At 35.2% G+C, this 18,709-nt stretch overlaps 1 protein-coding gene across 14 annotated transcripts in view; it reads right to left on the bottom strand.

The window, feature by feature from the left end:
• The window catches only part of LOC129207999 (hyccin 2), a 78,522-nt gene that overhangs the window by 44,337 nt on the left and 15,476 nt on the right, over window positions 1–18,709 (bottom strand). For 11 of the 14 annotated variants that reach the window (XM_054829981.1, XM_054829985.1, XM_054829984.1 and 8 more), the window contains 4 exons: window positions 11,376–11,478; window positions 9,170–9,248; window positions 7,719–7,820; window positions 1,688–1,867 (listed from right to left, as the gene is read on the bottom strand). In XM_054829981.1, coding sequence (XP_054685956.1) covers window positions 1,688–1,867; window positions 7,719–7,820; window positions 9,170–9,220 — 333 coding nt within the window. In that variant the 5' untranslated portion in view covers window positions 9,221–9,248; window positions 11,376–11,478. Of the gene's footprint in view, window positions 1–1,687; window positions 1,868–7,718; window positions 7,821–9,169; window positions 9,249–11,375; window positions 11,479–16,994; window positions 17,121–18,709 lie in introns of all 14 variants that reach the window. The other 3 variants (XM_054829987.1, XM_054829986.1, XM_054829988.1) reach the window with 1 other exon arrangement.

The following is an 18,709-nucleotide window of genomic DNA, read 5'->3' as shown; positions in this document are numbered from 1 at the left end:
ATAGAATTACATAGTGGAGCAAGGCTAAACTTTAAGCCCAAATGATACAGACACATGAGGACTGATGAGTCACTTGCTGACAATGGGCAGTACTTCATAATAAATACACCACAGAGAAAAGGTGAAATCAAGGGGACTGGCGAAATTTCTTCAGGCATTCTATCAGTAAGAAACACACAGAATGTTTTCTCAAAAGGCTTTCAAACTGGTCAGATTTTATAGTTGCTAGGCTACTACATAAGCAAACCCAGCAGTTTTCAAAGCAAATATACTAAGAGCAATTACATAAGACTATACCAAAAAGGAGTCTCAAATCCTGTGTTTTCACTTTGTACAGCAAATTTCCAAGGAATAAGCTCTAGTCATTCCAGTTTATGTGAAAACTTAGTCCAAGGTAGCACAGTACTTGTAGAAGGTTTTAAGGATCACAGTGGGAGGACAGTTGATAGAATTGAGCAGAATGCAAAAAATTTATCCTTGTCTTTCACCTCCTAAGTATTGAGAAAACAGCTTCACTCCTTCGGTCTCAGTATATGTGCATAAAAATATCAACAACTTAATAAAAGAAAAAAAAATAGCAGGAGCCACTGTCCATTTTGAAGCCTCTTTCTTCCTGAATCTGGAGAGAATGAAGGAATTACTGTCCTTAAAAAAATATGAATCACCAACATGACTTTCAAAGGAACTGCAAAAGGACCTTTATGAGAGAATGGTCGACAAAGATGAACATGCTACTTCAACCCAGCATACAGTATGAAAAAATCAGCAAGCAGTTTCCAATGTTTTTTTCTCTCAAAATAAATCTAAAATAACTGGATCTTCCAGCTGTTAGACCTGATCTACAGACATCTAACAAGAATTTATTTTTAAAATTTTTTTTAAGAATTACAGTTTGACTGTTCTGTGTCTCATCATGTGCAGAAACATAATACACAATTTAAAGAAGGAGTTTACTATGATAGTAGAGGGAAGGGTGATGTTTCAGTATAATATGTTTTAAAGTCCTATAACACAGAAATTCCATTAGAGAATGCCTGTCTCAGCAGTATTGCTAAATTTATCAAACAGCCTCATAACATTACAAAAGTAAACATTTCCAGGCTAAGATATAAAAAAAACACTTTTACATCCAGCAGCCAAACTTAATCACCTACAGTTACTTTTACTTATTCTTAATATCACAGAGTTGTCCACTCAAGACAACTATCTGCCTCAGAGGTACACATGCATGTATCTAAGTGCTAGCACGCAGAGTGGTTTCTGCTTCAAATTACCCTTAAAAAGACATATTCAGAGTAAGTGGCGGGGCAGGGCGAAGTGACACACAAAAATTGACCAAGCATATTGGCCTGAGTCATCTCCACAGAAAGTTGTATTTTTCAACATTAAGGAGGGCTACTTAATTTCCTTACAAACACAAGTATGTAACAGTTCAAGAAAGCCCATGAGACAATCCTTTTTAGTTAAAATGTTTGTCCCAAAGAGATTACTGTAAAAAATATTTTGGCAAACACATTCTTACTAAATCTTCATTACATTATGCTTTTCTCCAGATTAAATATGCTTTCATGTAAGCGTATTACAATTTTAAATACGGTGTTCCAATAATTTACTTTATTTTTAGTGGTTAGTGATGCAAAACCTCAGATCAAAGCTTTCCTCAGCCATTCCCACTCATCTCACTTACCAAGTTGTAAATGCCCAGCAGCAATGCTTCAATGCAACCATTACTCTGCCTATCCCTGCTGGCAGTCAGACGCAGATATACCCAGATCAACTCTGGCAAAAATTGCAGCGTGAATCTCTTGAGCCGAACTTCAGAACTACGATAAAGTTCAAAGAGCTGGTGGCAAACAGGCTCCAGGAGCTATGGAAAGGCAAAAAGGCCAATGAATTACTGTTAGGCTTCTCTAATAAGGGAGAATGAAATAGCAAATATAGGAGCTATATCATAAGCCACTGCAGCCTAAGAAAGAATGACATTCCTTCACGGCAAGTGAGTGAATGAACCAAAATGATATCAGCATTCCTTTTAAGGAGATCTATAAGGACAGACCTGAGGGGCACTGGTATGTAGTATTGGGAAATGTGGCCTTACTACAGCCACTACCTTCTTGTGCTTTGAGAACGTTATTCTCTAGGGCTGTCAGTATGAGATTTACTTTGTATACAGATACTAAGCTAAGGCATGCAAGAGACACATGGCTTGAACTATGTGTACCATAAAACTTTAATGGTGCAGTTGTAAGGTTTATAAAAGTACAAAGGTTAAAGATTAGCTGCTGGTGACAAGTCTATTGATAGAAATATGAATTAATTTCTTGCCTACAGTTTTTTAGTCTCAAACCCAACAAGTGTGCATTTGTTCATTATAATGGAAACTGATTTTTCCATCTTGAGCTGCCCTTTGGGTTTCAGTACAAGTATCAAAAAAGGCCCTTATCAAGTCAGTGTGACATAAGCATGAGAAAAACCCTGCCATTTTAAAAGTCTACAATGCCAAACCCATAGTTAAGATGCATCCACAGAACTGTTAATGAACAGGAGAAAAAAAGAGAGAGAGAAAAAGAAAAAAAGAGAGAGAAAAAGAAAAAAAGACGTCAAACTGTCTCCCCCCTTTCCCATGACTAATTAATTTTTTAACACCAAAGTAAAAAACTACCAAAAAAAAAAAAATTACAAGAGGAATTTTGATAAGGTCTGTGACCAGTATCTAGTATTACATTCTAAGAAATGGGATGATCTGGCCTAAGGAAAATACTCATGGGATTCAATGTCCAAAAAGACAGAGATATCCATGTAATCTAAAGCATCTATATTCATGCAGAAGGGTTACAGAGTCAGAGAATAGAGGCCAGAATCTCAAATAAGTCTTCCTTCTAACCATACATGCTTCATGCAGCTTTCAAGTAGATACATGATAATATTAAACATTACATTATACATATAATTTTTTAGAGCAATAAGCCATTTTGACCAACACAATAGCAGCTGTACTGGTGAGACAAAAAGGCATAAATAGGCAATACCCAGTACAGTGCAGAAGATAAGATAAGGCATATACGACTCCTCTGTCAGTACACACTCTCATTCCCAGGGATACGTAGCTTAGGACTTTCAGAGCATTAGCAGTATGTTTCATAGGCTTTGATGCATTCTTCTTTCGTTAATTTGTCTATTCATCAAAATCTTAGTACCCAGAATTTCCTGTAGAATTCACTGTCGCTCTTTTGCTATGCTGTATGAAGATGTACTTCTGTGGTTTGTTGTGAACCATCCATCCCCTCACAAAACTTTGAAGAAGTCCCTTGCTATCAGCAGAGGGACAGACATTTCTATTAAGTGATTAATCTGAATGTTTGATAAATGTGCAATGCCACAAATCTGTGTGACTGTACTTCACATACACATATTTAGACTTAGGTATTTTACTCTAGTATATCACAAACACAAAACATAAATGTGACAGAATTTTCTACCAAGACACCTGCCTTAAAAGAGTATCACCAAAGAAAGGGTGAACACATTTGTTTCATTTCTAACACTCAGCATTCTGGTCAAGGAAGCATACCATTTTTAAACCACTGATTACATAAGCCATAACATGACATCTACATAAAATAAAACTTTGCTATCAGACAAATCTCTTCTTATACAAGGCTGTGGTGTAAGTACCTTGTGTAACAAGGCTCCTGATTGACAGCCTAGCTACTCTAAGCTAAAAGCCTGTTTTTACAACAGAAGCAAAGAGAGACTCTGCAAGAGAGGGAGGGAAGAAAGCTGACACTGACATCGTTGATACGGAATGACAGTAGTCCAGTCATTTGGAGCACACGATTTCTACAAGCCATATATGTAAAATACCTCACCACTTAATTTTTGTTTTGGGATCTAAATGAAATTAGAAGCCTGTAAAGCTTCTATTGCAATCATTTTAATGAAACAATGCTAGGGCTTTCTTTATCAAGTTAGGCATGTATTATTTTATCTAGTATATTTATTCTAGTATTTCATACATATATAATACTTTATGTTCAAAAGATGCAGAAGTAGATTCTTTCTTAATTAATATTTACTTAGTAGAAACCTCTATCTAAAAGTGACATTAATTATTAAAACCATCTGTTACAGTAAAAGTTCAAATCCTCAGAGACAGAAATGTATCCTTGTTTTATGAAAGGCCTAGCACAGTTCAGATGTTCAAATAAAAAAAGTGGTTAATAAATAATTCAGAGATCACTGAATAAATGTGTAGGTTTTCTTTAACAGAAAATATGAGCAAGAAGCTAGCATAAAGAAGAAAAAGGAGAAATCTCTGGAAACACTAAATACAAGTATATCTGCAAGGAGATAACAGGTGCAAGAAAAGCTAAATGAATATTACCAGAAACCAGATATATACAGCAACATTGCTATAAATAGTGCTTCTATTAGATTAGAGATGACAGCAGCCCAAAGCTGTTTCCTATTTGAAATTAGCTAGTCTAATCCAAGTTCCATTAAAAACAGTGGAAAAGAATAATTTACTTCAGCTGAAGTCAGATGAGACTCAACCACAGCAGTTACTGAGTTTATTCTGCTTTCTTTCAAATGAAAATTTTATAAAATTGGTCTTTTAAGTGAAACCATGCTCCCTAGAAAGATACAAGCAATATCTAGTCACTGGTGCTGCAAGCATGTAAATACTCATTTCTAGTAGTTGTCATATTAGTTGTACAAAAGGTTTAACAACTGCAAATCACTTGGGTGAAAACCAGAAAGTTGTTTGTAACAACTTCTATAGCACTTCTGGTGTGTTCAGAGCTTTTAAGTTCACAAGAAAAAGCTGCCATCACAAAGATGCTACAACACAAATATTTTCAAAGGCATGAACACCCAAGCTTTTCCTATTGAAGTATACTATGATTGTCTCCCACCTGGAAACACAAAACTTGACACTGTAAGAAAGAACATCCTAGTTATCTGGCTTTAATTCTCTGAATATAAATATTGAGAAGATAGTGGATAAACAGAGGAAATGGAGCTTTTGTCACCAGTAGTGAGTGTAAACATGAACTAGCACACACTTTCTTAATGCCAAATATCTTTCAGTTCAAAGTCAAAGGAAACAGAGTAGCAAACCAGTCAGGCAAAAAAATCCAAAGTAAAAAAGTCTCTTGTAACCGCATCTTTTTTTCTGACAAACTAAAAACTTATCTTAAAAGAGCTTTCCTATTAGCATAAACAGCAACTGGCATAACAATTACAAACAAAATTTTTGCTGGCTTAAATATACAGTAAGTGAAAATTATATAATTTGCAGACTTCATTTTTACACCTCATGAAGATGCAGACTAGTCATATTTTAAGGAAGCTGATAAATAGCTTTAGATTGGCTTATTTTACAAGTTTGCCAAATCTTAAGAGCCATACCTTGAAGTTAAATATAACATATTACAAAATGCATGACAAAGATTGGAAATGCTTGCTTTTTTGAAGAATTCAATCATGGTAGAAAATAATGTGCTCATTTTAGGCTTAACTATAATATAATGGATTAAATTAGTTATAATTTGAAGAGTACGAGGTCTGGGAAGTGCTTAGCATTACAAAGGTAATCTCATTTTGTTTCAAAGCTGAACTTTCCAATAGCCCCACATGAACATTCGATGTTTAAATTTCAGTACTGCATTAACTTAAAATCCACAGAACATTTATGTCTACAGCCATAAACCAACTCTAAAAATTATAAAACTATATAAAACCCCTGCACTTCAAAAGCACTTTAGAATTCAAATATTATGCAAAAATCAATACATTATTCAGTTAAATAAGCTGTTTATGAGCAAGATCACTCTCTGCTCTTTATGTAGCTTTCTGTTCCTGTCATTATCTTCTCCATATTAAAAAAGTCAGGCAATTACCTAAAAGGTAAACAGTAACAATTGTATTTAACTTGACAGTATGCCTACCTTCATTTGATAGCTCTCAAATTGGTAGACAGCCGTCAAAAAAAAGAATCACTTTGGGTGGTTGTTTTGGTTCCTAAACGTGCTAATTCCATGTTAAATTAATAATCCTGGTCTTATCAAGATAGAATTATGTGATTCTAGAAGAATTCACACTCACCCTAAACAGTTCGCCCTTTTCAGGAAGTTTTAAAAGTAGGTCAACTTAATCATAAAGTTGTACTAAAAAAGTTACTTGTCCATCAAATTCAAGAATCCAGCATTTTTATAATAGTCTGCCACATAAGTTTTATCTTCAAAAACAATCAGTTATCCTTCTAACAAATAATGCCCTATAAAGCATATTTTTAAAACCCCTCACTTAAAGCCAAATATTAACAGAATTATGCAAAGTAAAGAATTTACTATGGTTATACTCCTCACACACAGATAAGTTTGGAAGAAGTACAAGGTAATACATACTGCCTTAACAAGCAGAACCTGAAGTTAGTCATCTTTGAGTCTGGCATTGCTTATCTTGTACCTGATATCAGAATCAGGCCCAAACAGCAACAGCAGTTCCAAAGAGTAATATTTGACAAGCATCAGTGTGCAATAACATAAGATTACTGTCACGCCCTTAAGAAGATACTCTTTATGCAAATCTGGTTCTTTGCATCATTAAAAAAAAAAGTCAAATGCTTATTCTCAAAGCAAAAGAGAGCTTTTGCATTTTCAGAAGTATAAACACACACAAATACATATATACTAAAAGACAACAGCAATGGTGGCTTCAGGTTGGAGAGAATAACGGTACAAAGAAAAAGGTCACTATGAAAGTTATTTGTAACACTGAAATGAAGTTGACAGCTATGAAGCTTTTTTGTTTTTTAATTGCACGAGCATTATGCGATCTCCTTTAAGCTCAATCAAGCATTCAGCTTCCAAAAGCAGCTGAGCTGTGCTTCGGAAAATAAAGACCTTCCTTGCTGCATACACTTGCCATTTAATTTATAAACAATACAAGTGATCACAGATGATAAATCAAACATTTTGAAGCATTTTATCTGAAGTAGTTTACACAGTACAGAATGGTATGCTTGCATAATTTATTCAGAAGTTATATTTCACACACCTTCCCAGAAATGCTCATAGCAGAAGCCAATGGAATAGAAAGCTCAGTTTAATGTCAATTGCAAAATGAATTATGTACAAGGGTATGCTAAGTTTTCATTGTGTATATTTATATTTTGGGGCCTTGGTTCTGCTCTTGTTTACAGCTGTGTAAACCAAATTACACAAACATGATACTACTATAAGCAAAAGAAGATCTGGTTATTTTAATAGGATTTAATAAATTGATTTCATCTTCTACTGTAATAAGCCACCAGGTGAGAAACACATTGGTCTCACCAAGTTTCACTGTAAGGCCTACTTTGTCTCTGTTATGACTGAAAGGTGGTTTCCCAGAGGGGGAAAAAAAAAAAGCAAAAAAAACCCCCCAAACAAACACCTCATGCCAAATCAAGTGTAACAGTCAGCTGTGGCAAGTAAAATCTAGCAGACAGCATAAACCGTATTTTTTGGGAGCAGAGGAGGTTCTGTCTTACCAGAAAGGCATTAAAGTAACTGTCAAAAAACAAGAGTAAAATGAGGGATGATACCCATGTTAGACTACAGTAGAATCAAAGAAACTTCCTCTCCATATCTACTTCTCAATTAACTCTAGTTTTAGTTGTAGAGGTGGAAGATATAAGAATGTGAACAAAAATCTTTTTTAAAGTCTCCTACCTCATTATTTGGGTCTTGAATGACCTTATAAAGAGCTGGTACCAGTGGTTTTTTTCGGTGCAATGTAGCTGCATAGCTGGAAATTTGTGTTTCAGGTAATGCCTAATGAAAAAGAAGGAAAAAAAAGCGTTACCCTGATAAATCACTGCTTCCAAGCATTGAAGATATCCACAAAAGGATTCAGTCTCATCCCAGCATCAAGAAAAATTCCTGAAGTTCAGTAAATTTTCAGACTTGTAATCTAGTTCATTCAATACAAGTTCTTCTCCATGTGAATAGCATTTGGGGGCGCATACCAACTTTTAGGGTTAAATCCAAAAGAAGTTTCAAATTTATCTTTCATAAAATCATTTGTTCCAGCTTGATATGAGGACTGTCTTTCTTGATACTCTGTATTTAACAGGCACTTTTCCAAGTCTTTATCAAATCAACTCAAATTATTTAAGAGGTATGGATAATCTAGAATGATCATGGACAGCCTCAAGTCCCACCGAGCAACCATGTCTCTGGATTTTGCATCCTTGGCTCCTCAAATTTCCAACAACAGAATGTAATGACTTATTGTGTATCATCAATGATGTGAGGAATCACTAATTCTTAATTTAAATAATAGATTAACTGGATTTCATGACTGATATGAAATTTTCTTGTTTATGCATTATCCTACCTTTCACTCAGCACAATTATCAACATGCAAAATAGCTTAAAAATACTTCAGATTCTTCACGACAATTTTATGCAGATCATAGGAAAAAAAAGCAGCCAAATATTTTTCTTTATTTTTTTTAAGCTTCAAACATTTCTACTAATTTTTTAAAAATAAAAAAGTTGCTCAATTAGAAATGTGGGCAGCATTATCCAGCTACTAGTTAAATTCTATTAACATAAATATACGCTTTTAAAAAACCACATTGCTATAGCGGTGTTCTGCTTTACAATAATAAACAATAAAAATAAACTACTATTAGAACTATGCATTGTTTATTATTTACCAACTGACTCATTTACATAGACATTTGCATGCTTTATGCATTATAAGTCAAAAGATCAAGTAATAGATATTTAAAGTGTTAATTATTTGTATTGGGTTTGTGTGGCAAGGTTTTCGTAGCCGGGGGGGGGCCTACAGGGGTGGCTTCTGCGAGAAGCTGCTAGAAGCTCCCCTTGTGTCTGATAGAGCCAATGCCAGCTGGCTCCAAGACGGACCCACTGCTGGCCAAGGCCGAGCCAATCAGCGCCTCTGTGATAACATATTTAAGAAGGGAATATACCTTTTCTCCCCTGTCTAGTGAAGGAGAGGGAGTGATAGAGCGGCTCTGGTGGGCACCTGGCCCCCAGACAGGGTCAACCCACCACATTACTGGATATTAAAAGAAAAAAAAAAAAAAGAAAATCAAAAGTTCTGTGGAGTAAAGCCAATGGTCTAGCTATCATTCATCTTCTCAGCTCACCTTGAATTCTGACAGCCATTCTTCCACAACACCTCGTTCTGATCCCAGCATTTTCTTACTTCTTTTGCTTCTCTCTTACCTTTAGAAGAGAAAGGAAAAAGAAATTAAATAAGAGGTCTGGCAGCAAAACTTAGTTTTGTAAAATCCTACCCCAATGAAAAGCTTTTAACACATTTCCAGTAGAATTATGTAATATCAAACAATATGAAAAGTTGCATTTTGGACAACTGGTCCCATTTTCTAACAATGACAAAACTGTTCTCTTCACTTTTAGTCAAAAATACTGCACATTAATGGGGGAGGAGGAAAAAGAAAGATTCAGTGCTTCAGGCCAAAATGTACATTATTTAAGACAAACACATCATCCCATTCTTGCTCCCTTACCAAATATAGTACAAAGAAAAGACAAGTGGAACGAAGTAAAAAGCATCATGGAACAAATTATGTGAGACATTGTAATGACAGTTCTAGATACAGCTCGATGTAAAGCAGTTTAATAAAATCAGTTATTAGGAATCCTAATAGCAGAACTTTAATTCTTAAACCTTGTTCTTAAAGAATTTTGAGGCTTCTCATTCAAACGGCAAGATTTAGCTCTTCTAAAAGTATGTTGGAATTCTCAGGAAAAAAAAAAGAAAATTTGCAAGGACAACTGTTATTATTTTCCATTTTATATACCACAGCAATATTCTAAAATCTTCTGAATTCTCATAAATTTAATTCTCAAGGCAATAGCAAGAATGTTTAAAACAAGGCATCATTAGACATCTTTGCTTGATATTTAAACAGGTCTAAGCAACAAGGGTCATTTTGTCTTTCCGTGTGATCTCATTACAGGTTGGCAATACCTGGAAGTCATTAAGGTCCCAGAAAATTTTAATCTGATGAAGTGAAATGAAGCTGTAGCCTAATACTAGAGACTAAAACCTAAGAATAGTGACCTAAAAAGGGATAAACTGAGGAGACAGTAAAATATGAGCTGTTTGAAGCCATACTAGACATATGAAGACAGCAATTCTTAGTTACGGTTTCATCAAAAGTTTATTTTTGACAGGACCTGCAGGTTAACAGCTGCCTGAACAGAAGTAAGAAACAAAAATCCCTGAAGTGACACTGTATTTTAAGAGATACTTTGTTCACTTTTTTCCCCCCTCTTAAAGAAGTTCATATTGCTATATAACAATTACATGCAAAGCTGCCACACACTGTCACATTTCTGTACCACATATTTCCTAAAAACTACAAATACCCACCAGCTTCAAAGCCTTGGTTGTTTTTTTTTTAATTAATATTTTTTCCTTCAATACAGCTAACCTTTACTGAAGTTCTTTTAGCCTGGGACAGGGAGTAAAAGAGAAACACTTCCACAGCCAGATGATAACAAGACGAAGACTGCTACAATAATCTTCAACCTCATAAACATTTATGCTTATCAACTTCATACAAGTAATGTCAAGAATATATTATGTGCTACTATTTGCAGAATTTGTTGTTAAATTTATAAGGAAAAGGCAGGTAAACATGAAGTGAATTATTTACTTGTTACAATTTTCTTTCAGATGTGTTTTGAAAATTATTTCAGCTCAACCAAAAATTACAGGTTTGGTATACAAGTTACATCATGGAAATCCTGTGATAAATGGCCTTTAAAGAGCCAGACTAGATGATTGGAATCACCTATTCTGGTCTCAGAGCACACTTGTTTTGTTTCCTGAAAGAAGATTTGTATTTAAGAACACGTCAGTATTTGTTAAACAGAAAATGAACTGAAATAAAATATAAAAATTGTGTTGGGAAACTGTAAGTTCAATGTTAGCAACTTTGTATGAACAGGGCTACATAAAGCATTTTGCGTGGCCGAATACAAACTCCTCAGATTCTAAAGCGTGTTTAAATATCCTAAAGATATCAGGTTCAGAAATAACATTAGATTAATTTAAATTGAAGTAACACTTGGGTGACTTACTTCAGCTTGAAGCACTGACAATTCGATAAAATAACACAACACAACTAAATAAATCTCTGCAAACAAAGGTTTCCAAAGACATCCTTTTCAATAAATAGGGAAACAGATATCAGTCATCAGAATGAGACGTGGCTGTAAGTTAATTTAAAACACCACAGGACACACTACAGAAGCTGAGATTTAGTTCACTTTGCCTGGAAAAAACGTATTTTCTACAGAAAGTGTAATATTCAACTTTACCTCTTTAAAGAAGTCAATTTTCTAAAGGAGGAAGAGGAGGAGGAATGCAGCAGTTTTTCAACCTGGGATGCATTTGTCAAGCCTTCAAGTACTGCCCCGTTTTCTGAAAGGTGAAAAGAAACTCTTTGACGATCACAAAATAAAGAGAAATATAGTAAAGTGAACAGTGATGTATGTATTTTTTGACACCAGAAATTCAAGTTTATCAAATCCACTAAAAGCATATATGGGTCCTTCTGTAACAAAGCAATTTGCCATTTAAAAAAAAAAAAAAAAAAAGGCGTGGCATTTTAGCAGGGGGAAGAAGGGAGGAATTGCATTCATCCAAAAATAAGGCTTCATCACATATGTGGAAATCCTTATGTGGCACAGTACTGTAAGCACACTAGAAAGGAAAACTGAAGCACCATTTCTTACAAAGAACAGTGCAGGAAAGACTCCACACGAAGAAAAGAGTAATACTTTTATAAAACATGAGCTAAATCAATACCCTGACTTTGGAGAACATACACCTCTTAACTGGAATATATTACAGACTCTTCCTTACTATCATTGTTCTTAATACATATTCCTTACAGAGCCAAAATTTCAATGTCATTGCAAAAAAATCATGTATTACACTAAAGTTCACCTTTCACTGCAGGATCCCTCCATGCTGATGATGAGGTAAACAACACACAAATGAGCCCATTCTAGGTAAGTTAGAGGATTTCAGTATCTGGAGACCTCTAATAGGAAATTGAGGTATACAGACAATGGGTGTATTTCATTCCATACTGCTTATTCAAGTAATTACTTTTCCATATTACTGAATTACTAAAAGGTCCCCCTTTTTCTTCCTCCTCCGCACTAATTAGAGATAAGCTAACAGGAGGTACCATCCTTTTCACACTGCACTGCAAGTGAAAGCTTTTATCACAAGATGGTATACACAAACCAATGTTCTCTATTAATTTTATGAAATCAACTGGGTTTTTTTAAAAAAATGCAATTCGTTGCAGAAATCTTAAATATACTTCTGAATGAATGAAATTCAAAATTTCTTCTTTCCTTAACAATATTTATGAGGAGTTTGAATAAAATAAACAAATTTCTACCCTATAGGCACACTGTAGCTGATTACATAATGATTTTTAAACTTGCACAAGAGACCTGGAAGACAAATATGTATATATATATATGTATTTAGCTTATTACCAGTTGTTTCTTGTAATTATCAGGCACGCATCTTCAAGACAGAATATCAGGTTTACAAGAGTTGATTCAGGACTTCTAGAAGCTTCCCATGTTTTCCAACATGCTAAAAACAACCTTTACACCCAGACATGGTATCTGATATACACTACTCTCAAGAAGTGTTATGGGGTTGCAACTAGCTCTACGTTATTATGCTTGCTACCTAGGGGTTCAGTTGTACCTAACCTGCTATCTCTCAAAACCAAAGATCCAGATCCTGGAAGTTCACCAGACAGGCCTTTTCAGAGCTGTTTTAAGTTCCTGGATAGAAACTCAGGTTATTTCAGCCCCAAAGCAAGAATCACAGTTATATACCAGCAAATCAGACAAGGGGATTCCTATTTCTGTACAGTTTTCCCCACAAAACGACTAAACACAAGCACATGTGCACAGACACGGTTGGAGAACCAGGCTGTAACAGTTCAAAATTCTTCATTCACTTGTCAGTTTGCTTACAAACCAAATCTGCAGGTTTTCTAGAACCAAAAGTAGAAGATAATTAAAAAAAAATGCACATAGCATCACAAATGGGGTGTATGGGTTCAAACTGGTTTACACACAGAAAGCAGTAAATAACTGTCCTTAAATTAGAGGCAAACATCAGCTGTGACTCATGGCCAAAAATTCCCCTCTCCCCCAAATGATTACTTCAGTTTGGAAGATCCTGTTAAAATCTGGAGGCAAGAAGCTGCTCTCCTCCAGCACCGTATCAACTTGTGAGATTACACTGACTCTGTGTGAAGTTGACTATTTCCTTAGAGAAACCATGCAAGGGGGAAATTAAGATTATGCTTAAAAACAAACAAACAAAAAACTCAACAACAGCAGCAACACCCATGCCAAAACACAAATCTCCCTTCTCTTTACACTCCAGTGAACAGCAATGAAACTATGCAACACAGCTCCAACAGGAAAGCAAAATGTGTATTCAATAAAGCTACACTGAGCACCAAACACTATTGCATATTTTAAGTAGCAACAAATGTTCTTTGCCCTACAAATTCAGAGCAAGACTGCAAGGAGAACACTAAGCAAGCTAACTGTTGCAGAAATAAGGAAACACACAATGCTATCAAGAAACACATGCATTGGGCCAGTAAAAATGTAGTAGTTTGGAGTAAGAAAACAATACTACAAATAAGTGAAGTCAATGAATTGAAGAACTAGCAACTCTCCTGGGTCAGGATTTAGCTTAGAATATCTAAAGAAATTACAAAACCATCAAGAGTTGCAAGAATGATTCAAATGCCTTACTGCAAATGCTATAGAGATCCCAATGTTACTACTATGTTAAGTCAAAAATGTCAAGTATCACACTGGCATAACACCTAACCCGCCTAAGAAATTAACTTATCTTACAGAAGTCTATTGAGTCTTAGAGGAAGTCCACATATAGCTGTTTGTCATACAAGCCAACTCACATAATTTTAAGAACTGAACCTGAGCTGGTGTCAAAATTTGGGTGCAGTTTGATATTTTAGTTAAGCCCATCTAGTGGCTAGCTACCATGAAAAAGGAAGAGTTGACCTTCCCCTCCAGTATCCCACATACTTCTCTCCCAATGTTTCTGCCATGCATCAACCTTCAAGCAAGCGCTGTTTGGGGACTTCTTCCAGTGTAAGTCAGCTTCAGAACCAAAGCAAATACCTGCTGCAGCCATCTTGAGAACAACTGCTGAAGCACAGAGCTTCACAGTCCTGTGTCCTTTAAGATCAATGCCAGAAACAAAATCCAGTGCACAGTGTTTTCTTACATGTGGTACAATAAGATTTTAAACGTTCTACTTTGAAAAAGCAGCAGAATTTTTGTTAAAGTTGTATGTAATAATGTCCAAAGTATGCAAAATATTAGAATATGGGGCATCTACCACTGGAATCTTGTGCTTATTCATCCCTGAAGAAAAGGACACCGTATAGTGCATCTTGTGTATTTGTTAGGAGAATGGGGGAAAGACAGCTTTACACAATAGATCCTTTTGGGCCACCTCTACTGTACGATCTCAATGAAAATTCCACATACAGCTTTGTGTGGTTGCTTATATAAATACAGCTAGTTCTTCTAACACTTTCAGAACATTTTTGATGGGGTGTACATTAAAGACCAGTAACATGAATTATATCCCAGGAGGAAAAGCACCTTATCTACATGTCAGTCTCGCACAACATTTATAGAAAAACATAAACACAAACTATCCATTTCTGCAATGCTACAGTTGCATCCTTCCTGGAAGACTTTTTCAGATGTCAAAGTTTGCTTTGCTCATGTAGCTTAAAAAGGATGTAGACATATAGGTCTGCTGTATCAATACAGAAGTAGCCCACACCTATTCCAGCTAGGATTACTCTACTAGTTTGGTTTTAGGACAAATCATCTCTCCCTTTGAAATTATCTGCCTGGATATTAAAAACATTTTGAAGGACTTGTACAAACAGGCAAGATAGTGTACTGTAAAAATCCATGACCTGACTAACTCTGCACTGACTCCCTACATGAACGCTTAACAAAAGCACAGCGACCCTCTTAGCGCAGTGCCAGGGCTGTGCCTCCCCACTGTGCTCACCCTCCAAGTCGCCCCATTGGAATAGGGAGCGCTGCCCCATTCTGCACCACACCAGCCAGGCTGCACCTGATGCACTTTGCCACTTTTGCTACAGAGGAACACAAGCACAACAGCTGGGTGTTTGTCTCAGCCTGACACGCAGACCGTATTCTGGGATTTTCACAAGAGCATCTGTAAAACACACCTTGTGCTTACATTCCCTCCCTGGTTTGCTGCACCTTTGGGGGGAGAGGGGGGAAAAAAAATTTTAAAAAAATCAAGCACCATGTGGGTGTGTCTCTAAAATAAACTGGTTCAACTGCATTAAATCCTGTGCATAGTTTTTCAAAGTTGAAGCAGCCTGAACTAAGAGTATTGAATTTCATTTCCAGAGTGTTGACATCTCTCCCAAAGCAAACACAACAAAATGAATATAAGAGATTTCTCATGTCTATTTTAAAAAGATTAGACTCTTTTTTTTCTACGACTCAAAGGTTCTTACATGTAGGCACCATAATAACTAAGCAGAAATTTAGTTATTAGTAACAGTAATAATTAAATATACTAAAATATTTTTACATATGGATTGATTGTTAATATTCCTTACATACCAAACAAGCAAGCTTAAATTCACACTAAAGCATGGAACAGAAAAGTTCTGAGAATATAGTCACTCAATGTTAAAATCTAATATAAAAAACAATTACTGAAAAGCTTCCCAAAAAAGGCACTTAATAATAAAAATGTTTTCTCCTAAACATTCATTTGGCATAAAGTGGCAGAATACGAGACATAAGGCTGTTAAAGGAAGTCAGTCTTGCATTGTGTACCTGCCAATTACAGTTGAGATCTAAACAGAATTTTACCAAGCAAAAGCACTCTCCTAGCTCTTGCTATGCACACAAATAAAAAAAGTATGAAAGCATGGGTTAACTCCTGATGTTAACACATGAGCGGTCTAAACATTTAAGAACTTCACTTTCATTGAGATATATGAGATAGCACTTCACAACTTCAACTTTCCAGGTACACTTATGTTGAGGGAGGATTAGACTAGTTATAAAATATATATACACCAAGAGACAATGAAAATTAAGTACCAACAGGCTGAAATATGATGAGATTATGTTTAAATTACCATCCTTATATTTACTTACCTAGAAATAGATTCCCATTTTAAAGATACCTTTCATATAATTCACCATTGTCTACATTATTGTCTTTGAAAATATCAATCTCAAATAAAACTTATTACAGTAATATACTATCAACACAATGAAATGTAAAACTCTGATAACCGCCCAGGAACTTTTGACTTCTACAGTAATAGACATGAGAAAGGGTTTAATCAACTTTTCTAACCAGAGAGCACATTTTACGCTTACATTTAGAGTGAAAACATACTAAATACATTATTATTTACCAGTCTGCATTTAGGCCACTAACCAAGATCAATTTGCAACAGCAAAATGATTACTGAAATAATCAGAGCCAACAGCACTCGCTATACAGATATACCAGCTATTACAGCGAGGATTAAAAAGGAAAAAAAGCACTACCAATTAGATATTAATAATTTTGACATTTAAGAAGATATGACTATTCGAATATGCAGAGATTTCTTTGTTGTTGGTTTGTATTTTATTTGGGGTTCTTGTTTGTTTGTTTTAAAGAAGCCAGGATTTTATACTGGCTTCAAAATACATGGGGGGAGGTTACATAAACGGGAGATGCACTTCAAAAATGACTCCATTCTTTTTGGCTATTATATACTAGATGTCATGATGTATATAATGTAATTGAGTCCTAGCTGCATGCTAAATAACAATATTATATATTTTTACCTCAAAGGCTATGGCAAGAATATTTTGGAATTAAAAGCTGGACTGTCTCAACAAGAAGAATAAAGCTTCAAGCTGCATGATCTCTTTCCAGTGCCACTCATGCAAGAGAACTGGCTGACAGTAGGTCTAAAAGAACAGAAAATCCAATTATCGATATAGCTTGTTCTTCCACGCTACATATACACTCCTCTCATATCTGTAATTCATTACTGAACATGGATAGAAGTATATTTAAAGAAAGATTTTTCCATGCTACTTCTGTAAAAAAGTAGCATGGAAAGCATCAAGAATGCATTCTTACTCTGAACTAAATCTACATTCAATTCCTTTGATTCAGAATGTTCATATCGCCGTAACAAGAGCACCTTCATTTAATATAATTAACACTCTGAGAAGCAGAATAGATAAAAGACAACATGAGATAAGGTAGTCAGAATTACATAGGAAAAACGTTTCCCCACCACACACACGCACACTTTAACAAGATCAGTGAACTCTGGAGAAAGGAAACTGGACAGATAACAAAAAACCAACTTGAACTTCTCATGATGAGTTATTCCTGAATGCAGAGGTTTAAAAAACAGAATGGAAAAAGACTGGGTAATATATTCAACAACTTAATGAAAATATCAGCTCCGGAATGTATCAGTAGCCAGAAAAGAAATTGAGATGTTTGACCACACAGAAGTGGTACAAAGTAAATCTGAAAACATTTAAGCAGAGCGTACAAAATTGATAATATCCTCTTATTTGAAATACTGGCCTGCATTTTGATTTAAGCAACCTAAAAAGAAGTAGGTATAAGGCAGAAAAGTAGTTAAGAGGCAGTTAATGTCAAAGATTGTGAAAAATAACTTCTAACTTGGATATGCAAGTAATTTTAGAAATTCAAAGGAATATGAACTGCGTGTCTTAGAAGCACATGGAATTAAGTGGTGGAGAAGGTAGAATGGATTTTTTTTGTAAGAGTAATACAAAATAAAACATTAAAATGTAACAAGGTAGAAATGTTAGACTGCTAACAGTATACTGTTTCTCATACTGTAAGAGTAGGACTCATTATCATAAAATATGAGGGCACTAAGAAGAGATTTCAGATAAATATTATAACATCTGTTTTACATAATTACTTCTTTGTAGAACAAGAAGAGGAAAGGAGAAAAATTAATGATGGTGTAAACTAGCACTTAATTGATATGCTTTACAAAAAAACTATTCTAGGAGCACCTCCTTCCTTAATTGGTCAGTATATAGGTGTATACAGCTTCACCCAGCTACTGTCAAGTTACATGCTAGACTATATTAAACAGCCACGGTATGGTTTGATTTCCACATTGGAAAAGGGATTGACTCTTAGGCTAATCTGATCCCAAGAGAAAATAAAACCAGTTTTGGGGATGTTCAATTTTGGTAGATTGCTTCTTGTACTTATTTAAAAGTACATGTATTATAACATAGACTTCTTACAATAAACATATCACAAAACCCATTGTGATTCCCTTCTATGCATCTACATAAATATATTATTCTATCACAATCATATATAAGCTGCCGTTTTGGTAAGAACATAAAAAATAAATTAAAAAACTGTTGTCCTCAACAAATCAGAATTACAACTGCAATTTGGTGATAGAAACAGGTACAAGCATTCTGCCAGAACTCTCTTGGCCATACTGCTCCACAGCACAAAGAAACAGAAACTTCTACAAGGTACA

This window comes from Grus americana, chromosome 6 (genome assembly GCF_028858705.1).
Source record: "Grus americana isolate bGruAme1 chromosome 6, bGruAme1.mat, whole genome shotgun sequence".
Taxonomy (NCBI): Eukaryota; Metazoa; Chordata; class Aves; order Gruiformes; family Gruidae; genus Grus; species Grus americana.
The sequence above is the reverse complement of the archived record's forward strand: the minus strand, read 5'-3'. Positions and strand labels throughout refer to the sequence as shown.